The sequence below is a fragment of the Neltuma alba genome, unplaced genomic scaffold (assembly GCF_004799145.2).
Source record: "Neltuma alba isolate B1F8T4 unplaced genomic scaffold, ASM479914v2 tig00011214_pilon, whole genome shotgun sequence".
NCBI classification, from domain to species: Eukaryota; Viridiplantae; Streptophyta; class Magnoliopsida; order Fabales; family Fabaceae; genus Neltuma; species Neltuma alba.
Window position 1 is genome coordinate 107720 of NW_021635938.1, and position 25074 is coordinate 132793.

The window sequence follows — 25074 nt, forward strand, 5'->3', positions numbered from 1 at the left end:
CCTTATATATTGAAGAAATTAAAAAAAGAATGAGTTGTGAATAATAGATAGTTACAGAGAAATTAAAGAAATCTCTCGGTTACAATCTGATGAGTTCATATTTGTAACTTATTTTCCAAACAACTTTGTAGGAGGCATAATTCTCATTAATGTTGCGTTCTAACAAAAAAAAAAGAAAAAGAGCAAGCGTTTGTGAGTTGTGACTGTACGTCAATACTTTATCATTTGTAGGTTAGAAGAAAACTCTACAAATATATGATTGTTATTTTATAAGAAACTTGATATAAGTATTGTGCATAAATATTTTATAGTTTTATGTGCATATTCAACCCATGCCATAATTGTTATTACGGTGCTTGATATGACAAATCTATTACGACTTCTGTTCCACAAACAACAGATGTGGAATTGTGTGGTTAAATTAGTATTTTACACTGATGTGCGTGTGTGTATATGTATACATATGTACGTATATTATAACCAAAATGTTACACTACCTTTTGGCAAAAAAATTACACTACTCTATCTTTCGTTTTATACGATAAGAAAATATACGGGTTATTTATTTTAGATTTGTTAAAAACAAAATGTTACACTTACTAATATCTCTACCTATCTATTTTCCACTTTTCAATAATTTAAGTGTAACATTTATTTTTTTAGAATAAGTTTTTGGTCAACCTTATTCAAAGTGTTGATGAGATAAATATATCACCGTAGAGTCTGGGATTCAGATTTCGAAATGAATTTGAAGTACAAATATAGAGTAGACGTAATAAAGTGATTTTGTGGATCGAATATATAAAACTTTTGCCTAAAATATACATTTGGTCTTTTAACTTTATATAAGGTTTCAGTTTGTTTCCTTACCCTTAAAAAGTATACTTTTAGTTCTTTAACCTTAAAATTATTTTTGTAACAATTATGGTTGTTTTGAATATTAAACTTAATGTTTTAGTATTTAGTAATGTTTTATCAGTATTTAAGAGTTCAATATTATCATTTTTTGTTAATTAGAGGACTAAAAGTTTACCTTTTAAAGTTAAGGGATGAAAATAAAATCTTATATAAAGTTAAAGAATTAAGAGTATACTTTAGCCAAAACCTTTTCTCTCTGTTTCTTATTACACAACCGCATTTCTTTTGAGAGCTACTATATTATTATTCCATAATTCCATTTATTGACTGTTTTGATTTGCTTTACACAGGATTCGATGATAAATCCAATACTATTTATATTTAATTATTTTTCTTATATTTTTTTGCCATCAATTATTCTTCTTATATATCTACAGACACAAAAAATATTCATTTACCACCAATTTTTTCTTTTTAAATTTCATTCTTTCTCTTTTTTATTATATTCAGTATTCCTAACGAGTTTTTCCTAAAAATAACAAAATCAATTTTATCCACATAGATGGCCGTTGTTTAATTTCCTATACCTTTCATCTCTTCGTTTTACATATATCATTATATTACATATTACAAAGTACAAAGAATAGAAGGTTATACAAAATAATCATCAATTGTGTGCACAACCTCCGTTAATTTGTCCGAATATACAAAAAAATTGATTATTTTTTTTGACAAAATTAATGTTACAAAGAACGTACATTTTCTCTGAAGGAGGAGATTTGAAGGGGTCGCAACCATTTTTAACTTGGGTGAACTCCAAGCCGAATTTCATGAAATTAAAAATATCAAGAACTATGCTCCGTACTACTACTCTTCTTTGGCACCTGCAACATTATATTATTATCATTATATATGAAGAAAGAATACATCAACGAAAATACAAGCAAGCAAGAATATGAAATAATATATATATTTATATACAAGTGATAGAGAATATACAACCTTTTTCAAATATTTTTTGTGGAGTTTCATGGCTCCTGTGCAAGCCTTCTTTGCATCTAGATTGCCAGTCATGTCATTCAATATCTGAAAATAATAATAGTAGTGATCATTAGAAAATGGAGTAAAAAATCCCTAATAATGGTGCTTCTAATGAAGATCTGGACCTAGTGATGAATTGAGAAAGAGAGAGAGAAGGAAGAAAGGGTAATTGATTGACCTTGACGACGTCGTCAAGGCCTCGAGCCTCAGTAAGGAGTTTAGCGCTCTTATCTTTCAAGACACTGGCAACGAGGAAGACAGAGATGGGAAGAGGAGCTTCCGAGTGATTCTTCAGTTTCTCTCTCTCGTATTTCCCACACTGGCTCTTGGACTTTGCTTTCCTCTTCAATTCCTCAGGCTTCTCACTATCTGAATCTGGCTCTTCGTACATCATGAACAAGTCTGGATCATACTCTAAAGCCCACATCATCTGTTCATCATATCATCGCATATTAAAATTAATTCTCTACTATACATTCCTTTATACTCCTCCGATTCTTAATATAGGACCTAATTGTTGAGTTAGTTTTGATCCTAAATATAAAAACCATTTCTCATATTTATCAGTTTTTCTAAATTATCTCTATGGATACTCTTCAACCATAATCAAGTAAAGAGGAAGAAGGGTATTAAGAAAGATGATTATGATATTTAGGAAAAACATGTTACATTTCTTATAATTAACCAACTTACCTAACTTATTAATCTAATCAAATTAGTTAAATGGATCTTATATTAAGATCGGAGAGTACATGTGTATATACACACACATATTACCTCCCAAAGGTAGAGAGAATCACAAAAAGAGAACTCTCGACGAAACAAAACCATAAGCATTCGGAAAGCAAACAGATAATCACCTCCACCTAGATGCTCTGCACTCCATAACATTCACACATAAGTCATGTCATGAACATAATAAAGCGAAGAACCAGTAATATATACTGTAATGGTAGAAAAGTACGTACGTACCCAAATGTTCATGGAGTTTTGGATCAAGGACTTGAGTAATTGAAGCCAAAGTACTGAGTTGTGACTCCACACCCACGGAGCTATCAGTACATCTGAAATTCCCTCGCTTTAAAAAAAAAAAAAATCAATAGCATAATTAGAATGAGAGGGAGATTATAAAGTTGACACGAGCACTTAAAATACTTACAAATGAAAAACAACATATTCATAGCAAGTTTAATTACCAATCTGCGCATGAGACGTTCAAAGCACCAAAACGCATCACCTTCATCTTCCAACAGCATTATCATGGGGGAGCATAGATCACTCATTCCTGCTCAGAATCGTACGGTAATTAATGTTACACATATGTATTAGAACCCAAGAGGGTAACACTCGAGTAACAGTAAGATTGTTCATGTGAACTGGAGACTATGGATAATCTCTGCCCCAACCCCACCTGATGAGAGCCCTATACTCAGGCTGCCCTTTTATACGTACGTATTAGAAACCCTAATGGGCACATAACTCAACAATTAACACTGACCTTGACAGTAACCAACATCTGTATCGACCCAAGCATAAACGGCCAGAATATCCCATAATTTTGCCAAGTTTTCTTGCTTCTCATAAAATACCAAAGTCCTATCAGTGCGAAGCACGTCGAGTCCTGACATGGGTTTGAGCAAACAAACAAGGTCTCTAGGTCACTGAACAGCCATGCATATACAAAATGTAAACTCTTGACTTTCTTAATTAAGTCTTGATTAATTAAGAGATAATAATGAGGAAACCTATTTGATGGAGAGTTAACATCCACTGAATAATTCTCTTGTCGGTGACCATTTCTAAGTTATTTGCGGCTTCTGAACTTGCAGCAGAAGCTGCATTATCAGGAGGAGGCAAAACTGCGCCATTTCCTGGGTTTGTTTCTAAGAGCACTAATGGATCTTGAATGGGTTGGCCCTCTTCAGTTATTACGGGTGCTGTGATGAATTTACCACTTCCTATCAGAGGAAACAATTGGTGGCATACTTCCTTCCACGTATTGTATTGAACCCTACATATACAGATAGAAATTTATACATATACAAAAAGTCGTGGATGTGGAAGACCTAGAACTTGACGAATGAATTCATGGCAAAACAACTGATGATCAATTGATTACCTTCGGCGCTGTCTTATCTGATTTCTTTCTTCTGTTGAACTATTTGGGTCATAGCAGCCAAGTAGGAATTCCCAAACTTCTCCTCTGATTGATGGATGTATTCCCTGCTTTCAAAACCAAATTCAATAGTAAAAACACAGTGCTACTTTAATTTGTCTTCATAATTACATATAACCTGAGATAGAGAGAGAACTAATCTTTTCAACTAACGATTACCTATATCAACCATACACACACACACACACACACACGAAATAGTTTAATAGTATGAATGGTATTACCCCACGTTGGATTCGCCCCAGTGTCTTGCCTATATCGAGATATCCATCTGGATTAAATGCGGCCTGCCATTTTCTGACACTTAGCGTTTTTCCAGCCTGCACCACATAAAATACGGCAGCTCACAATTCCATCATACCAGAATTAAAGATATATGCAAATAAATCTGATAGTCCTTAATTATCAGCTCAAGGCATATGTATATATGTAAGCTAAAAGACGATATATATCTGGAAAAATGAAGTTAAGAAATGGACCTTGATCTTAAATCGTGTCTTGGGGACGTCATCGATACACTCAGGCCGGATTTCATAGTAAGAATCAGCTGCTTCTCCACCGTCTGATCTCCACATCCCAAACCACCAAAATGATTCTTCTCAACAAAAATCAATATAACCTTGCCACCCCCTTGAATTTGGACCCCTTTGAGCAAACCCAGAAACAAAAATTTGTTCAGTATCGTCTGATCTTTAGAGAAGAATTCAAAGGGATCCAGGCAAGGTGCTACAGGCAAGACCGAGCTCTGAATTGAAACTACGTAGAGGGGAACAATTCCTTTTTTTTTTTTTGGGGGATTGGTCTTTTCTGTTTTTTCTTAATTTTTTAATGTACGTAAAATCTATGGTGTGTTGATGATCATTGTGTTTGAAGAAGGTAAGTGAATGAAAGGGAGGAGTAATACCCTGTTCAAGGGGTGGGATAGATGATTCACAACCTCACGACCATAATTTACTGGCCTGTGTGTATTTGCTAAATTTCTTTCTTTCTTTTTGTTTCTATGAGTATTTACCAATTTTGTTTGTCTTGTGTAATTTAGATTTTCCTATTTCAAACTTGATCGCTTTCTCCCTTTTCTCTTTTTAGTAAATTATATAACCTCGCAAGTAGAAACAAAGATACATATAAATTACCAAAAGAAAAAAAGGAAATATGTGCATGATGAATTGATGTGTATGTGTTGACGAGCGAGGGTGGTATTCGTTTGGATGGTCAAACGTTGAAGGCGGCGCAGGGTTGGCTTTTGCTGGCCAACTTTTTCGCTGCCGTCAAAACATGGTTGGAATATAGCTTCGCATGATTTTTATTTTGTGGGGATATATAAATAAGTAAAAGGTATAGGAGACTATCTTTGATGAAGTCAGAAAATAAATTAAATCAAAATTAATTATATCGATATTGATCGATGTTTTAAAGTGTAAAGTTAGGATATGATTCGCCAAAACTATATAATCAAAATATTTAATAAAGTTTCTATTTTAGAAGTAAAATACTCTCTTTTCTTCGATCCTAAATATAAGATTTATTTTGTAATATAAATCATACTACAAAATCGATATTACATTTAGAACCTGAGGTGTATAATTTTTTTTTATAAACTTAAATGATGTATCATGAGCAATTGTTTTTTTGAAACCTTGTATATAAAGCGCACAGCATAGCATTAACATTTAATAATTATATTAATCTTGCATGTTGGAAAATGTGTGTTAATATAATTGCTCCGATGAAAGTGATTTACTAGTTAAAGAGACATGATAAAGGAAAGGAACGTAGTTGAAAGATTAATAAAGACACATGATTGACCATCGTTTTCCCGATCATAGGTATCTGATTGATGACGATAAAGAGCATGTTTTGAGCAATGAAACAGTGAGGGGAGGATGAGATACAGGTAACCCCAAAGCACAAGACATGAATATATATTCTGATAAACACTGAAGCAAAGCATAAACCCACAGGCCAAGTTATATGCTAAACCTAAGAAAAAGATTCAAAAAGAGCTCAAGAGTCATCCCTATAGTCTCATCAAAACAAATAATAAAAAGTGAACCTTATGCTTTGCACCAGAATCAAAGTAAACCTCAAAGAGAGGAAGAGAATAACAAAAGGTTGCCTCCAAGCTTCCACCTCACTGTTCTGACACCTACTTAAATCCCCTTTCCATGCATCATCCTCCTCAACATTGATTTGTTGCATTTTCTTCTTTTTCCTTGTCGGTTTCCGACACGTACATACAATCAAATATTAATATTTGCTTGATATCTTTTGTCTTCAACAACTATGGGAAAGAGTTACAAAGCAATTCACGGAGTGTTGGGGATGTTGTGTTTGGTTTTGTTGGTGGAGAAGAGTGGTGCGTATGACTTCGTAGTTGGGGGACAAAAGGGTTGGACTGTTCCAAGCGATCCAAATTTCAATCCTTACAATACTTGGGCAGAAAAGAGCCGTTTTCAGATAGGAGACTCCCTCGGTAAGTTCTTAATGCCCTCTTCTCTGTGTGTGTGTTTTCCTATAAAGAATAGAAATATTGACGAGCCGAATGGTCCTGTATCTAATGGCACAAATATTCATATGTAAGGACGTCGCGAGCTTGATCCTTCTTGTAATTTTGAGTCGCTATTGTTTGTTCCTCTGATTCAAAAGAAATACTGACTAATAATAATTGCAGTGTTCAACTACAATTCTGGGCAAGACTCGGTGCTAGAAGTGAAGAGTGAAGACTACGCCAACTGCAACACTAATGCGCCAATTGCAAAGTACACGGACGGCCACACAGTGTACAAGTTCGATCACTCCGGCCATCACTTTTTCATCAGTGGGAATAAAGATAACTGTCTCAAGAATGAGAAGCTTGTCGTCGTTGTGTTATCTGATAGGAGCAAAACCCGACAAGCACGCTCACCTGCTCCTTCTCCCTTGGCTTCATCTTCAACCTTGGCTCCATCACTATCTTCTGCCGCTCCTCCCCCATCACCACCGCCTTCAGCCGCTTCTCCCCCATCACCAACTCCTTCTGCCGCTTCACCTCCGTCTCCACCACCATCCGCAACTTCATCTCCACCGGCTCCGTCACCAACGTCGACAACCGGGACAACCCCAACACTGTCTCCAGTTGGTGGGCCTCCAACTTCTAATACCAATGGTGCTTCTTCGGTCTTTTGCACCCTTGCTGGATCTGTTGGAGGATTCATGGCTTCAACTCTGGTTTTATCTTTCTAAATAAACGAGTCTATATGATGGACTGAGTGTGGTTTTCTTTTTGCTTGTCGTGGTTATTGAAATGGATCTTTGGGTCTATCGGCCCAAGGTTTGGATGCTGTTTAGTACATTCATTTGCGACGATATTTGATGAATAAGAGGACAATAATTTATGTCCGCTTTTGTGTGCTTCGCGTTCTTCATGATGTAAAATTACTGTACATGTAATGAAATAATACCATTCTTTTCGGTGGGTCTGGTTTTATTAATTTAAATAAAGCACTGCCTGAGATCGATGGAATTAAAAGGAAAGTATGAATCAGAAAAAAGGTAGAAGGTGGTTGAGATTTTCAGCTAATTATGAGAAGAAATTAGAGAAATGGCTGCAACACATTGCATAAATCTTAATTATCATATTTAAAGCTTTTATTTTATAAAGTAAACAAAGTGCTAAAGAAGACATTTCTAGTGAAGTTGCGTATAGCAAAATCAGAAGTCCTATGTTCTAGGCTAGACAAATTTTTCGCCAATCTATCAAAAATTTTTCCCAATCTCCACTTTTTTCATTATTCGAAGAGTGTTGTGCAGAATCGCGTCCAGAATTCCAGCTACCTGAAACCAATGAAAACCCTAGTCAACAATCAACAATGGTCAAAAGACAGTTCCTACAAAGTACGGAACCATGATGTGAGATACGAACCGTGAAAACACCCCCAATAATAGCACAAACATTCGTAATGAAGTGTGAAAAAGACTTCTGATTTTCTGTTATTAAGACCTGATAAAAATAACAACAAAGTAAATATATAAGAAGAAAGCAAACAGTGTAAGGGAACAAATTAACTAGAGAGGAACAGAGGAAATTATAGAAATATGCTCAGTCCATCTACATACCTGCATGGGAGAGAGCTCAAGATGGAACTTAACAACAGGAATGTGTAAACTCTGAGCAAGACTGCTGTGTGCTGTATACTCGTACTCCTCAATTAATTTATAACGCTTCCTAGTTATCACCTCCGTTTTAACGATCTGAAGATAATGCTCAATCTACATGCACAGATTCCAGACGCTTGTAATGTTTTGTGGTTATTTGACTCAATATCCATACACAATATATTCTACAGTTTCTGCACTAGGTTGTAAACAAATCCATGGAGAAGGAAATAGAGAACCACATTAGGATAAACAAAAGACAACAATTGACTTCAATCCTAAATTGTGTTATCTCAATGACTAAAGAAATGTGCCTAAGAAGTGAGTTCCTAAATTGTTCGATAACTTCTTGGACCCATCAAAACCCAGATTAAGGGCGCATGCCAAACCAACATCCGAAAAAACTCAGGATAAACAAGTATACTTCTTTTGAAGAGTGTAAAATAAAGAAGCCAACCAGAGACTCCAATAGCAAAGTTGATTATATTAAAAGCGTTAATAGGGAAGTCAAACTTACAGTAACATTTTCTCCTAAGTCACGATTATTGATGAAAGACCGACCGTTCAGCCTGTCATGGCTGATACCAACATGAGGTATTAAGCGTTTTACATCACTCATAACTCTAGGTAAGATTCTTCTCCCAAAAGACAAGTGGTGTATGACATGGGACATGTTCATTTGAGAAGCATCAAAAGAATGGGCATCAGATCGAGCTGAAATGATTAAATTTCCTGGAACCTGCAGACAGCCACACAGCATATATTTAATTTTCAGTCATCATAAAGAGGTCAGATTCCCAATTTCATCCATTTTTCTGCGACTAACAGCTGAGGAACCAGTTACAACTTACAGGCAAAAGAAATATCCAGACAAAAGAGCTAGGAAGATAAGCTATGGGCTTCTTCAAGTGAAAAAACATGTAGGGAATTTATAGTCGTGACTGCATGTGAATTATGGTAAGGAGCATTTCTTTCAGAAGAGATGGATGTCTACAGTTTACCTTCTTCACTCGCACATATCCTTCAATTCTGCATCCCCCTGATGAAGGCGCTGGTCTTTTTGCATGCTCTCCGGTTGCATTGGATTTATCCTCCAAAGCCAGCTTCCGAGATTCACTTGGCATGGATGCCACCAAATTTTCCATCGTCTGCAATGAAGAAAATTCACATCATTTCATGTTTCATCCTTTTGAAAGTAAACACTGATGTTTGGTAATCACAATCAGGTGGTTTAATGTTGAAGGTAAACATGATTGGGATTGAGCAAATTCAAATATAGCATGTTTGGCCCAAAAAAACAGTTAATATAGCACGCAGCAATGTACCTTCACCAAGCTGTCTGTATCTCGATCTCCATAATATGACTCGTGGTCATGATGTCCATGGTCAGTTCTGATAAAGTAAAATCATTCAAAAAGTAAGATTCATTCATCAGAAAATCCAAAGGTTATTGAAAATTTTACAGATTAAAGAGACAATATTCATGATGTGCACATAGAAAGCAAACAGTATGTCAACGGATGAAAAAGCATATTTGGTTCACTAATCCCAAGCCAAAAATGCTATTTGGTTCCTTTTCCGTTAGTTTAATCATTGAAAAAGTTCGTTATGCTCAGGGAAAATGTAATATCATTAATCCGATTCCAAAAATGCTATTTGGTTCCTTTTATTTTAGTTTAATCATTAAAAAAATTGTTATGCTCTGGTAAAATGTAATATCATTAAGTAATTGAAAAGCACATAACACCCAAAATGGCCGGGGAGAGTAGCACATACTCAAGTTTACTGTAACACATTCCAGAACAAGGACAAAAAAGGATGAAAAGAATTCTCATCCTTAAGGATAGAACCATGCATTGTGGGGCATTAATATGCATGTTATTATGTAGTGTGACTGGTGAACTTAAGGCAATAAAAAATTACAGAACTGAAAGCCGTGCATGTTATTGTGCGCGCAAATGGAAAACTTGCTACTGAATGTGACAGAAATAAAAAAAGAAAAAGAAAAACAATGATGATACAGCAAGATGATATTATTACCTAACATCAGTTCCTTTACGAAAGATGCGAATAGAGGGATACCCTTGTATGTGATTCCTGGAAATTCATAATGACAAAATAAATGTTAATTGAAGCACAGTTGAAAATAAAACGAGGACAGAAAAATTAGAAAACTAAACAAAAGAAGATGACAAATTAACCTGAAGAACAATAACCCACCCATACACAAGTCTTTTGGCCCTCCCAACTTCAGGGGCAAATTAAACACAGTAATAAAGCAACCATGTCCCATTTTTCTATCATCTATCTTTCTTCCTTCCCCCCCCCCCCTTTCCATTAAAACAAAATGCAAGTTTGTGTTAGGCAATCAGTGTTATTGATTACATTAATAGCTATCTCAATACTTATATTTAAGGTAAACCGGGTTACACTGTCTCTGTTTCAAGACCAAAAATATGAAGAATGGAAAATTTTATATTTCTGTTAATAATTGATAATTGAAAGGAAACAAAGTGGGAAAGGAGCTGATCAAATCAGCTGCAAGAATTAAATCTGCATAGAAAAAATAACTAGAAAACCTAACCAGAAGAAGTTTACAAATTTAGTAGTACCTCCTACACAAGTCACCTTCTTGAGTGCAGTCAACCTTCCCCAAAAGAATACGCCCATCCATTTCTGGGTCATACCTATGCAAGAGTGATCATTCAAATCATATATTGGGTTAGCGAGTAAAAATAAGATATCTCACCCCGTTCCAAAGAAGGGGAGCATGAAATAAACCCTTTTAAAACGTAATGTCAAGAAAACAATAGGAACAAAGGAACAATGATACAGTACCTCTCTCTTATTGTCTTAGCAGCCTTCTCCCATGAGGGTTTCTGAGAAGAAAGAGAAGAACAAATTAACAACAAACTAAATTGCTATTAACAACACCATCATCCATTAAAAATATTACTATCAGATGATTACCAAACGTTGACTCCAATAGCACCAAGGAGCAAAAAAATTTACAACCAAAATTGGATACCTGGAAAGAGATTATTTAGAATAATGTAAGTAACGCATCATATCATGTAATCCGCAATCAGAAACACCCAGCTTAGCTGAAAGTAGGAAAAATCAAATAAGTCAATCTCAGATTGCCGCCACTTACTGATGAGTATATTTATCAAAGTTACTTGATGAGAGCGAAACTGATCCTTCAGTGGACTCTTCATCTACCTCAACATCATGCTTGATATAGGTTGCAACTGGTCCTGAATGAAACTCAGAGCCAATCGGTCTCAAATGTGAATCAATAGAAAACTTGCGAACTGTTTTCGTTATATTCAGCCTGTTCTGAAAATAAGAGATCATGGATTAAGGACACGGGATGAAACATCAAGAAACAAGCATCAGAATGAGTAGGCATAACTGAATACGAAATTGATGAAGCATGTGTATGAAGATTTGAACTTGCAGTTGCAGAATGATAACATATGAAAAAAGATCCAAAACATTTTGAAGGAATTCTTTCCATATCAAAAACTTATGATGTTTCACAGGTAAGGGCTGCTACTAACAAAAATGTATAACATATAATTTCAGAAGTCATACAATGAACTCTTTTAAAAAAAAAAAAAAAAAACTCAAAAAACTTACAAACAATTACAAGTTGAAGCAATGTTTTCTGCAGGAACCCAATAAAACCAATTTCTATTTCTTGACAGCAGGTTGCTTGCTGAATTTACATGTACACAACTAATCTCCCTTCATTATAAATGTTTCGTCATGTTCAATAGGTATTATTGATCTAATAAACAAGCTATCATGGCCTAAGTTACTTTAAGAGGATTAAAATATTAAGTAACTTCAGATATTGAAACTACTTTCACCATTTAATTGGACGGCGGAAACTTCACATCAGTCAGCCAAGGGGGTATGTTTCAATCGTTTAAGTACCCAAAGTAAGAGTAAAAATTCTTAAAACAAAAGCACATATCTCTTCCGTAACAAATAGTCAGATGTAACCAATGAAATAGTAGAAACTTACTGTTCCCAACACGTCGCTGACATCAACTGATGCAAACTCACATGAGAGCGCAGGAAAACTACAAGAGAATGTGAAGCCATTAGCCAGCAACAATTAAGAGAGTTTATGAATTATAAATATGAACAGTGTGATTCACAATGTCTTTTATTGACCATATTGTAAAACCACAGCTCACTCCCCCTGAACATTCAACCATATTAATAAGCCAGCCCAATTTAATAGAATGCTTTTTGTACGCCCAATTAAAAAAGTAGCTTAAAGGCGTGAAAAGGTTGTAGTATTTGAAGTTCGGAACAGCATTATCACAGAGCACTAAACTATTAGCCTTCTTTCATAACTATTAGCCTTCTTTCATTCTAGGAAAGCGTTTCTCTTACACAACGTCAAACTACCAATAATTTTCATCAATAGTTAGCTTAGAAATTGATGAAGAATTGTCAAAATCACTAACACTCCCTAATATATGTATCATCATAAATATTACAGCGCGTTTCTGCATCCTTGAGAACAAAACAGAAATAGGCAGATGCCTGCTTTTTTGCAGTATGCTGAGGTCATGATGAAAATCCATGATGCTGCAATACTTTGCAGGTTCAAGACGTGCATGCAGATAGCAAAGGGAAATGTTATATGCAATAGAAGCAAATATAGAAGATACTCAAGTTGGTTTCTACCTGATATTGAAATCTATACGTAAAAAGTCCCCATCAGAACTCTTATCAACAATCACGGATGTAGAGGTGCTGGTAGCCAAATAATTATTTAGTTCCTGCAATCAAGTTTGCACAATATGGATCAATTAAGTTTTGACAACCAATTATAAGAAAGAAAGAAATTTGACAAACTCACATGATAAAAAACATCATGAGGATGAATGCTCAGAGGCATAACAGTATACATTGTATTGGACCGAATATCAATCTAGAATCAATAATCATGTTCATTGATTTACATGTCATGAACATTACAACAAAAATGTAATAGAAACTGACCATTCCAAATAAAAACATCATAGAGAGAGCTGCTATAATAGATAATCCTGCTCCTGATACTGATGCCTCAGTTAAATCTCTTGGAATTTTTCTGCAAAGCAACATATACATGCTTATCTCAAGGAAGCTCAAAATATTATTAAAACCATTCATTAGACATCACAACTGAACAAGCAACACCATCATTTTCATTTACATAGACTTCCGTCTCCTCATGCAATGTAGTAATATACAAATTCAATGTACATACCAACAATAAACACTGACTTTACTGCTCTCTAAAGAAAAAATAATAGCAGTCACCTATTAGTAGCATATTTCAAAACGTAAGAGCAGAAGGGTTTGAGTACTATTTAGTCAATCAAAAGGTTACGCTAATGGAAGGTTCCATGAATGGTAGCCCTCCTAGCACTTGCATTAGCCAATTATCGGCTAGCTTCAACAGCCTTTTATTGAGATTGAAATAGATGCTGATGGCAAATATTTTTCTTTTGCTTCCTCCCTCAAAAGACTGACCGAGATGGTCAGTAACTAGTAGAACCCCAAAGTCCAATGGTGATTGAAGCAGAAATGCACTCAACTAGTAAACCAGTCCGGTAATTAGCAAGTATTTTAAGTTGTAACGCACACATCTTCCTTTGGGAGGACAGGTAAGAAGACAAATATTAAGCCAGCAAATAACAGCAAACATTAAGTCATCGTACCTGCATATGAATTATCAAAAATACGTTTCAAGCCCCCTCCCCACAAGAAGAAAATAGACAATAGATAATTAAATAAAGCCAATTATTTGCGTACTTAATGAATGAACCTACTATGGAGCGAAAGATGCCACCATGAGCACGTAAGGTAAACAGTATTACGGACAGGGAGAATAGTAGCCATTGGCAGTGGGAACCTACACGCGGAAACCAACGACCCAAACTCTTAAGTGATTGATATCCTCGCGTTTCTAACACAAACAAAGTCGCATTCCTCCCCTGCAGCCCTCTCACTTCCCTCAAGCACGCAGCACGCATCCTCAGTAGCGCGTACGTATAAAACTTGATTGCACAACGATAAATTACTTCATTCTTTCCGTCAGATTGACAACTTGAGAAAAAGATCACAGTGGCATTCTCTTATAAAATTAATCAAGCTACCGGCATCATGAATAAAGAACCAGAGATTGAAAATGACGCTCGAATAGACACTTTCGATGCATTCACACACAACCATCTGAAGCACAAACGCAAAAGGTGCGCATAGAGGGAAATCAAAAAATTGAACACATGAAAGGGAGATCCTGACCGGTAAAAATCGACGGATTTGAGTTTGCTCGCTGTAATCATGGCTGCTGAAGTAGAATTTCACAGGAACAAGAAAATGCGATCAGCAGAGGAAAATGCTCAAATCGCTGGAATTGAGAGCATAACAGATCGAAGCAGCTTCAGCCGGAGCCCCGCTTCGCTTTCCGAAGCCCACCGCTGACAACAACGAATCTAGTGGAGAGGATGAATATTGAATAGTGTTGATTTACCGAACATAATAAGAAAAAAAAGTTAAAGTGAAAATAATAAAGATGGACTATTGTGCTTCGCACTCAAGATGCACGAATATTCTCTATAATTCCATGGCCGTTGGATTAGATGACTATTCTCGCTTTCCTCATTTCAGTGCTCGATAATGACGACTTAAAAAAAATTATGAATTACTTTTTTAAAGTCGTTACTTTACAATGAAAATTATATTTTATATTGATGGTGGCAAGAGTGAAATGAGGTGAGTATCATAAATCAGAATCGTCATAATATTGATATTCTTAACACAAGATGATTAATTTTTTATTGATTAAATTTTGTATAAAAGTGCCAAAAAAAAAAGTATTGATAGAAAATCAAAAGGGATTAAAACATGGGAGAATTATAATCAAGTTTCATACAGAAGAAATACCTATTAAAAAATTCAATAACAACCTGAACAGCCTATAATGACAAGTTCTAGAGTGAAGAATAATAATCTTTGAGATTTATTTTGTAATTTTTTTTTACATGAGACCTCATTATAATTCTCTCTTAAAATATGACTCTTGGGAAGTGGTCCGTGTTTTTATTTTTTTTCCGGTCAGACGTATTACTTTGCTTAGTGCTAAATGGGCCAGACTATATCCCAGAGAGGAAGCCCAAGAAAATAAGTCACGAAAAAGGGAACGTGATTAGGCCCGCAAAATCCGAAAAGGCATTATCTCACGGCAATCGTGCAGAAGCCAGATTGCTCCTTGGGGGTAAAAGAGAAAGAAACCAGATTGCTCTTTACAGTACTGCACTTGTGTAGTCCGATATTAGTAACCTTTGGGAAAAATAATTTCAATTTTATCAGACAAAAATAAATGTTTTTATGACTTCGGTTCTGTTGTTTTTTACCTTCATTAAAAGGAGGGAACTGTGATCGTGAACACACAAAAAAAAAAGGCCTAATAAAAAAGTTATATATGTAGATGACTTTGATTCACATTTTATGGCCTAATTAATAAGAAACAAAATCAAATGTTTGAATTTAAGTATCATTATAGGAGTGGTAAATTATACTCCTCCAGTTCTTAATATAAGACCTAATTAACTAATTTGAGTAGGTTAATAATATTAGTTAAATTAGTTAATGTCATATGTTTTTTTTAAAATATCCTAATTAAGCATATTCCTTAATTTTTTTTCTTTTCTTTTCTACTTGATTGTTGTTGAGGGGATATCAATAGGGTTAATTTAAAAAAAATTGATAAACATGTAAAAGAGGTTTTATATATAGGACCAATATCAACTCACCAATTACATACAACATTAAGAACTGGAGGCGTATTAGAGATATAAAAAAAATTGTTATAATATATATATACTTAGTGCTGTTTTAATTAATTAAAATGAAAGAAACAAATTTACAAACAATTTCGATATAATTTCTATATAGGGGTAAACAAGTTCGAAGGAATATCCTACACGATACTCTATGAGAATATATATATCTAATCAAATTAGTTAAATAAGTCTTATATTAAAGACCGGAGGAGTAGTTCAAAGTAGGTCCTCTATGAATAAGAAATAAATAAAGAAACCCGTGCATTATTTAATTTTAACTGGGATGAGAGTTGAGAATATGCTTATTACGCCAACTTATTCAAATTGTCTCCTTCCCTAAAGAATCTCTTCATACGCAACCCAAAAATAAACTATATTATTTATGTGGAATAAGTTGTCTTGATATTTATTTTATATTTTCCTTGTTCTGTTAATGACAAGTTCTTATAGCTCAATATCACCCGTCATTGGATAAAGTCCCAAATTCAAATTTAGAATTCTCATGTTTGTGTGTATAAATGTATTTAAATTGATTGCAATTAAAAAAAAATACTTATCTTCTTCTTCATATTTGTAAATTGGAGAACATTATTATATGTTCGCTGGCATTCTCATGCATGTATCATTCCTCTCTACCCTAAACTTGTAGGGTTGCTACTCCAAATCACAAACCCTATCCAAAAATCTTCAAAACCCTATTGGATGATTCAGTATATACGGTAACCTCGCTTGCTTTCCAATAATCTACATACCTAGCTAGCTACATATATAGAGATAGCCTCACAACATATAGGACAACGCAAGAAATAATAAGCTTAAGCTTATTTACACACACACACACATCTTGATAATATCGGGTCAGACTTAAGTATTATCAACCTAATTGAAGGAACCTCTTATAACAACATGATTTTATCCATCAATATAATAAGATTGGATATGAACTCTCAATCTTAAAAAGATCTAAATTTCTTCCAGACTATCCACTCCTCATTTGAGTTTGCCTTTCACTTTTGATTATTCTTTCTGTTCCCATACTTTCTGTGTGTGTATATTTATATAGACATTCTAGCCATGTATATAAAAAAAAATAAAAATTCCTCAATTAGAAAGGTAAGCACTAACAGCTTGAAACAGGACCCGAGGAGTGACCTTACACTTATGGGGAAGCTTTCATACCACCAGGCAACGTATAAGACCATTATTGGCAGCCAAGTATATTAAACTAGAAAATGCTGCTACCACTGACACACTATGGGGCTGTTTGGATGAATCTAAATCATGGTTTGGAAAATAGATTTTGGAGAATAGATTTTGGGGAGAATAAATTTTGTGAAAAAATGATTATGAGAAGTGAAAGTGTTTGGTTAGTTGTTACCAAAAGCACTTTTTACATGTACAAATTACTAAAAAGGACATAAGTTAATGTGATAATTATATAAGGGATAGATTTTATAATATATTTTGATTTGAAGAAATAAAATTGTTAATAAAATAATTTTTACTAACATAATTAATAATATATAAGATAATATAATTAATAAATAATGAATATATATTTATAAATTATAAGATTAAATAGTGAAGGACCGAGTGTGGAATGAAGAGTGAGGCGTCAATTATGAGGACTGCTTTATCATATACTATTGGGCCCACACCAACGTCTAGAAAATTTGAGCTAGAAGCAACTTCAAACCACTTCCACCAAAATCATGGTTTTGGGGTTCAAAATCATAGTTTTACCCCAAACTATGGTTTCACTTTCCCCCCCGTTTGGCTGACTTCTTCCCCAAACACCCAAACCATGGTTTGAAAAGACATCCAAACAGGACCATAGGTTATATCTCTATTTACCAAACACATACATGTAGAGAGAGAGAGGTTTAGAAGTTGTGGAGATAGTCATCAAACTAAAACGCAGTTGTTCAATTTGCATCATATATATACCACACTATATATATATGTGTGTGTGTGTGTATATATATATATATATATATATAAAAGAGATATTGCATCTTCTTCATGCACTAAATAGAGATCCAGAGAGAGAGAAGATGAAATTAAGCAAGCTATATAAATGATATATATAATCCACAAACATAGACAAATTAAAGGAACTAAGCAAAGGCTCCTCTCCAGTTCTGTGCAGTCATCACGTACTATGCCTCCCTTTCGAACCCATCTCTTTTCTGTCTGAGCGACTACCTTTCTTCTGCAGAAATCCAAACAGAAAGAAACCGACTTGCATTGTTAATTAAATTAGCTATCTAGAGAATCTTATTTCAGTTTTGAGAAAGCTGTCGTAGAACAAGTAGAATATGGATTTTGCAACCCAAGTAGAATATTCTCTCTCTCTCTCTCTCTCTCTCTATATATATATATATATATAAAGAAATAGTGATATGGTAGAGAGGAAGGCAGAAAACTAAATAACCTTGAAACTATTGATGAGAGGAGAACTTGCAGTATCTTGAAGCACATCATCATCAACAATCAAATCAACTGCTTGGGCTTTCTTCCTCTTCCTGAAATTACTCCTTCTACAGCTGACATTTTTATTCACAGAAAACTCCTCACGAGTTTGATCATCACTGTAAGTTACTTTTTTGGCAGCCAAATTCAAAGAAGTAGCATCAGACACTAGAGAAGAGGAACTATTAACATCAGAAGACATAGGCGAAGGCTTTTGGTTGTTAAAGAAATAATCAAAGTGTGTAGTCCAACCACTCTCCTCAGGAGACTCAGCATTATTTTCAGAAGAGAAACCCGCTTTGCTTATGGAGCCCATTGAACAGGAAAGCTATTTCTCAAGAGGGCAAGCGTCTCTCAAAGGAAGCATATAGAGGACGGGAATTGTATATATAACTTAATACAAAATACTAATTCATTCATAAAAGAAATATTTTGAAGTGATGATGATGACGACGACCTTGGAATCTTTTGGGGGAGGGTCAAAGTCATAAAAGTTTGGAGGAGTTAAAATGATGGGAGAGATTTAGGGATTTGTGGTGAAGGCGACAGGGTACGCACTAACATAGATTTGCCAGATAAATTTTAATTTCCTAGTGGATGGACTTAATTAATAGATATTTTGAATTATATTACTAATTCGGTCTGAGTTGGAATAATTAAGATTCTGCCTCGGCTTATCCTAGTATCGTAAGACCCGACACTGAACTACTTTTTTTATTTTTTTTATCGGTCTAATATTCTTGTCAGAGGGATATTCAGGTCTTCCGATTCTTGAGTACTTTTTTTGAGAATGTGAACTTCCAACCCTTAAATAATGATATGATATATCTGAAAATTTCAGCTTTCGTAAGTTTTTAACATGAAATTTCAACTCACTATTTCGGATCATGATTAAATTATTAATACTTCATCTTATATAGTTTGTACAGTTTATTTTGGACTGAAAGTAGTATCGCTGTTAACTCCAATTTTTTATCATCTGCTGGACAATTTTTTTGTTAGAGATTAATAATTAATAAAATAAATAATTTTTAGAGAGCATGTGTAGAACTAACTATATTTTATTAGCCCCATAATGAGAATTTCGATTTTCCTTGGATAATGTAAGACTCACCTCGGATTACCAATAGGTAAATCTCACCCCTATATATTTGTCTCTCTTTTCATTTGAGCAATCAAAGGAATCCAAATCCCCACATTGAAGGTTTTATATCGTAGATAACAAATTAGTTTAACTGTACACGTTTAGTGTGTGTGTGTATATATATATGTATGTATGTATAGCAAGATGCAAAGAGTTTGAGAAAATATTAATTTATTTACCCTTTTTTTTTTACACATTAATTATTTTGGAGACATCACTGAGTGGATCATGACTAAGGCCTCAATGTGGCAACCACTCTAATAGATGTGCAGTGACTTAAGGAAACAAGAAGCGCTTTGGTGTTAAAGAGAAGAGACATCTAAATCAATTTTACATATTACACACACACACACACATCACACATTGCCTCTTCTCTCTCTATTTGTATAGTTCCTCCATATTAATCGCTTTATTTTTAATTTACAGATGATTATATGTATGTATGTATGTATTTGGTGATTTCTTAATTATAGTGTGAAGAAGAATATGTCGTCCTGTAATAAATTTTATATAGATATAATTAAATTGCTCATTAGTAAACCCATTTAAGATCTGCACTAAGTAGTCATTTAAGGCTACAGGCGTTGGATGTGGCAGCCAAATTGTTGGTGAGCCCAGACATTAATTATTCTCTATGTTACTAGTATTGGTTATGTTTAGCTGTAAGCTTAAACCAGGAAATTAATCAATTAATTATATTGTCAATGACCTTGTTAATTATTAGAGTTGAGGCCACTACGGATTATTAGTGGAGTCCCAATTCTAAACATGATATTGTTGAAAAACCTATATCCTTGGGGAGGTCAAAAGGCCTTGTGCTTTCGTTTTTAAGAGGCTTCTTGGTCAATGACTCTTTCAAGATTTAATTACAGGTTAAGACCACCACTTAACAAGCAAGTATATATTATTTATATTTTAATGTTAATTAATAATTAATACACTCCTGTTATATATATATATGTATGTCTTCTCCTTTCTAATTAATTTTTATGATTAATATAATTTTTAGTCATTTAACTTTGTCCTCAAGTGTCAAATTATAGGTTTCGGTCCCTCAAATTTCTTTCCGTCTAAAATATTAATCTTTATGATTTAATAAAAACCTAGATTATTTTGCTTCTTGAAAAATCAAAACATATGATTTTGAAACTCGAGGTACCAAAACTCAAATAAGAACAAAGTTAAGGACAAAAAATTATATTAATCCTAACTGGGTCTCTCACTTACCTAAAGTCATCATAACTTTTTAATTAGGGTCAACACTTGTTAATAAAGTGTTATCTCTCAACTTAATTAAGTCCTCTTCAACTGTACGTTTCATTAAATTGAAATAAATACCAATGTTTTTTGTTTACCAGAAAATAAATGCCAATGTGAGTCTTATTATCTGATAAATAAAGCTAATAATTATACTCATCGTATATCTCTATTCTATTTTAATTACTCATTGAAGAGGACTCTAATAAAAATTACTACCATTACGTAGCGTGATAGATTCTAGGAAAAATCACAAAAAAATTATGAAAATAAAAAAATTGTAAATAGAGACTTATTACAATATTAGTATGGGTTTTGACAACAATTGATAAGCAAATGATTACAATTTGTATGAATGAGTCCTTGTATACAATTTTTTTAATTTCTAAGGTTTTTTTGTGATTTTTCCTAAATTCTATCTTCAAGCCAAGTTTTTTTTCCCCCTCTATAACTCTACAGTTACGATAAATTAAATAATACCCAGACATTTTTTCTTTTTCTTGAAATGACCATATAGGTAAGAAACAAAATAGTAAACTGAAGTAGCAAATAGTAACCTAGTTTAATTTAAAAATAAGAAAATAGCTCAGATTGAGGGTCATTAATATATACTCTTATGATTTTATTCAGGGTTAATACAGATTTTGATCCTTTAAGTTTGCCCTAATTTTAGTTTTGGTCCCTAAAATTTTAAAATAAGTTTTGGTCTTTTAAATTTCTTTTCATTTAAAATATTAGTCTTCGTAATCCAATAATGACTTAAATCATTTTGTCCCTTAAGGAACCAAAACCTATGGTTTGAATCTTAAGGGACCAAAACCAAAATGACTATAAATTTGAGGTACTAAAGATTATATTAATCCTGTTATTTATAAATTACTTTCAACATTACTTTATATAAATCAAGAAAAATCTTAAATTTTATTAGTTCTTTTTTAAAACTTAATAACTTTTTATTTTTATCCGTATTATACTTCATGACAACAAAATCAATATAATGATAAATAAAGGATAAAATTAAAGATTTATATAAAAGATTTCTCCCTTTATCTTATAAATATGACAAATTTTTTTTCTTTGCTTTATCAATCAGTAGCAGAAGAATATGGAAGCATTCCACCACTTTAATACAAAAAGATGAGAGAACTCATAGTTTGATGACTATCATAGCATCATCATTACAACCCGATAAATTAAATTAAAGGCATAAACTCCTACTGCCAACTCCCATATTAATATCCTCTGCCTTTTCACCAAATGATTTCATTTCATAAATCTTACTCTCTCTCTCTCTCTCTCTCTCTCTCTCTTACATATTTAATTCAGCCTTCGATTCTTCTTTTTCTCAACCATATATAAGACTAGCCTCTGGTAAAATTAAATACGGAGAAAACGACTTGGATATCGATATGATCTCTTCCCTTCCAATTTTCCTCCAAACAGCAGCAGCAGCAGCAACAAAGAAAAGAAAAAAGATGAAGGAAACGTCTTGATTTACCTTCCTATTTTTCAAACTACGAGGATTTTAATCTGGCATCTTCTTGAAATCCTGATGTTTGGCCTTTTGCCATACCTGACCGGCTTGACCTTTTTCAATTTTTATCAACCTGACCCGGTTGTCATTACAATATCACACACACACACATTCCCATCCATATTACAAAAAATTTCAATAGATTAGTTCATAACTTGAATGTAATGAGATCGACTTGCTATAGGTGGGGTATATTGACATGGATATTTCCACCGTTTAATTGAATTTATAAGAGATTTTAAATTGTATATTGATATGCATACAGATTAATTGAATTTAACAGACCACTTCTTCTTAGCAAGAGCGACCTTATTTCTGTTGAAAGAAATGCTAAAACTTAAGCATATTATATTATTCCTCCCACTCCTCCTCTATTTGGTTCAACTCGAAAACTACAATAAATGAGAGTTCATACGGATCAGCACCACACGGATCATAATGGCAAATCGATTGCACGCCAAGAAAAACCACTTTCCCGAGAAAACAAACGGGAAAGCTTGAATTAAATGCAGAATTAAGATGGGTTCCTTTCTTTGTAGCATTTTTCCGTCCCTGAAAAAAAGATACTAGTACACAGGTCCACAAGATTGCTGAATCACAAGAATTATCACCTTTATAGAAAGCCCATGTGCTATTAATCATATATATTATGCCTAAGGCCTGGGCACGTAGTGTGTCAATGTGTGACCATACATAAAAATTTTCCAAGAAACTCCTCGAAAATTTTGCTACTGGGACGTTTCATTCCCTCATACTTTTACCAATATTTTTGAACAACACTGGGAAATATTAAAAGGTTAAGGTGTATTCACTATCCCGAAATATTTTCTTAAGTACATCTAGTATCTTAAAATATTTTATAGTGTATCCAGTACTCTAAAGTATTTATTTAAATGTGTTTATACTTTGACATATTTTTTGGTATATCCAGCATCCTAAAATATTTTTTAGGTATACCCAACACCCTAAAATATTTTTTTAGTACAGGATTCACTAAGGCAAAAAAAAAACTTTAAGGTGCTAGATATACTTGAAAAATACTTCATAGTATTAGATACATTACAAAATATTTTATGGTACTAGATGCATTTGAAAAAATATTTTAAAATGTTGGATGCACTTTAACATGATATTAAATCAATGATAGAAACTCACACTGTGTTACATTGTTTTCCACCGCGCAAACAAAGATGCGTAGAGATCATACGCATTAATTTAGCCCTATTGACCCTAGTTACGTTGATGGATACTTACCTATATGTGTACACAGATATATAATAGGAAAATAATAATTATTCCCTATATATATGTGAGCAAGGAAAGCTAAAATCAAGGGGCTAAATTTAGATATAGAGTTATGTTTTTTGCAATATAGTCGGTTAGACTTGTCTGGCTTGAAAGAAAGCGAATAATCAAAGGGATGGATTCGATGGAATAATCCGAAAGCAAAATTTTTGTCATTAACACATGTTGGGTTACGTTGTACTAACGACAGATTGAAGTTCTGTTTCTATTCCTTGAATAGTGTAATAATCGAACCACTAAATAGTTGTGATCAAGAGGTTTATAATTAGAAGTAAGCACAATTATATAATGGTTATAATCAGAGTGATATAATAAAGAAGATGCGGCAACTTTAAATACTTAATAATAGAATTTACTCTAAAAGGGTCGTACCCGATTTGATTCGGACTTGCTTCAGTCTCTGATAAATTCTCTGGTTGATCGCATTTTATTTAACGTGAGGGCAGTATGGTTTTCGCACTTTTTTCTTTTTTACAGAAAAGGATAGTGAGGTTTGGTAATAATTTCACAAATTCAAGGTCCTTGAAAGTAAAAATTTTCTAAATTTTGGTCTTAGGCATAACTTTTCCAAGTAGAATAATTTGTTATATTGTTCAACTCCAGAGCCTTGTCTCACGGCAGGCTCACCATGAGAATAAACCTGCAAATAGATTCCCCTCCCCCACACGGAAGGAGGCCGGGTATCCAATCAAAACAAAAAGTTGGGGGGGGGGGGAAGAAGTTGCAAAGAAAACTCGAAAGTAGCTGTTGATTTGGCAAGAATTTGGTTTATTGCCCAGGAAGCTTTCAAATTTTACTCCTCGATATATATGTGTATATATGAACCATATGTCATGTTGATATGTGATGTGAGAACTTATGAAATCTTTGTTGGTAGATAATCTATAGGCATTCTTTAAAATATTTTTTGAGTCTAAAAGTATATGCCCAAGATTTCTAGTAAGTTCGAGAAACCTAACTCATCTAATTTTATACACACAATAACAACAATAACAAGAAGTCTTATCAATCCCACTATGTGAGATCGGCTATATAGATCGCATGATGTTATTGTGCCCTATAAACAATTAAGTCTTCAAATATATTATTGACCAAAAAGTCTTGTTCAATGATTTCATTGAGTCTCCTTAGTTTTCTTTTGCCTTTTCATAAGACTCCAAACTATTTTATCTATCCTTCTCACCGACGCCTCCAATAGTCTTTTTTACACATACCTAAACCACCTCAATTGATGTTCAATTATTTTCCGTTTGATAGACACCACACCTACTCTCACAAGAAAAAAAAAAGCAGAATA

At 33.8% G+C, this 25074-nt stretch overlaps 4 protein-coding genes across 4 annotated transcripts; 1 reads left to right on the plus strand and 3 right to left on the minus strand.

The window, feature by feature from the left end:
• Nucleotides 1-1703: 1703 nt before the first annotated feature.
• Nucleotides 1704-4650, minus strand: LOC114762389 (GTPase-activating protein GYP7-like). Its single transcript, XM_028951864.1, has 11 exons — nt 4555-4650; nt 4300-4395; nt 4019-4122; nt 3645-3910; nt 3398-3520; nt 3096-3184; nt 2872-2977; nt 2677-2774; nt 2078-2329; nt 1840-1944; nt 1704-1742 (listed from the first exon to the last, which is right to left on the minus strand). The coding sequence occupies exons 1-11, from the start codon at nt 4648-4650 to the stop codon at nt 1704-1706; spliced, it is 1374 nt and encodes a 457-aa protein (XP_028807697.1).
• Nucleotides 4651-6275: 1625 nt separating this feature from the next.
• On the plus strand, nt 6276-7528 carry LOC114762451 (early nodulin-like protein 1). The gene is made up of 2 exons (XM_028951937.1): nt 6276-6548; nt 6747-7528. The coding sequence occupies exons 1-2, from the start codon at nt 6359-6361 to the stop codon at nt 7295-7297; spliced, it is 741 nt and encodes a 246-aa protein (XP_028807770.1). The 5' UTR covers nt 6276-6358; the 3' UTR covers nt 7298-7528.
• Nucleotides 7529-7623: 95 nt separating this feature from the next.
• LOC114762364 (protein disulfide-isomerase 5-4) lies at nt 7624-14727 on the minus strand. Its single transcript, XM_028951832.1, has 15 exons — nt 14525-14727; nt 13235-13325; nt 12917-13011; nt 12243-12300; nt 11364-11548; nt 11180-11237; nt 11048-11088; nt 10822-10896; nt 10250-10306; nt 9535-9601; nt 9211-9357; nt 8727-8948; nt 8171-8323; nt 7977-8054; nt 7624-7888 (listed from the first exon to the last, which is right to left on the minus strand). The coding sequence occupies exons 1-15, from the start codon at nt 14563-14565 to the stop codon at nt 7811-7813; spliced, it is 1446 nt and encodes a 481-aa protein (XP_028807665.1). The 5' UTR covers nt 14566-14727; the 3' UTR covers nt 7624-7810.
• Nucleotides 14728-18490: 3763 nt separating this feature from the next.
• Nucleotides 18491-18853, minus strand: LOC114762390 (uncharacterized). Its single transcript, XM_028951865.1, has one exon. It carries the CDS (start codon nt 18851-18853, stop codon nt 18491-18493), a length of 363 nt encoding a protein of 120 aa, XP_028807698.1.
• Between the last annotated feature and the right edge of the window lie 6221 nt (nt 18854-25074).

Coding starts and splice junctions, on each gene's coding strand:
- LOC114762364 (XM_028951832.1), bottom strand. CDS start 14,565: ATGATTACAGCGAGCAAACTCAAATCCGTCGATTTTTACCG. Junction 9,602..10,249: donor CGTAAAGGAACTGATGTTAG/GTAATAATATCA, acceptor TTACTTTATCAG/AACTGACCATGGACATCATG. Junction 8,324..8,726: donor ACTTAGGAGAAAATGTTACT/GTAAGTTTGACT, acceptor CTGTGCATGTAG/ATTGAGCATTATCTTCAGAT.
- LOC114762451 (XM_028951937.1), top strand. CDS start 6,359: ATGGGAAAGAGTTACAAAGCAATTCACGGAGTGTTGGGGATGTTGTGT. Junction 6,549..6,746: donor TCAGATAGGAGACTCCCTCG/GTAAGTTCTTAA, acceptor TAATAATTGCAG/TGTTCAACTACAATTCTGGG.
- LOC114762389 (XM_028951864.1), bottom strand. CDS start 4,650: ATGTGGAGATCAGACGGTGGAGAAGCAGCTGATTCTTACTATGAAATC. Junction 4,396..4,554: donor AGACACGATTTAAGATCAAG/GTCCATTTCTTA, acceptor TATGTGGTGCAG/GCTGGAAAAACGCTAAGTGT. Junction 1,743..1,839: donor TTGTATATTCTCTATCACTT/GTATATAAATAT, acceptor ATAATGTTGCAG/GTGCCAAAGAAGAGTAGTAG.
- LOC114762390 (XM_028951865.1), bottom strand. CDS start 18,853: ATGGGCTCCATAAGCAAAGCGGGTTTCTCTTCTGAAAATAATGCTGAG.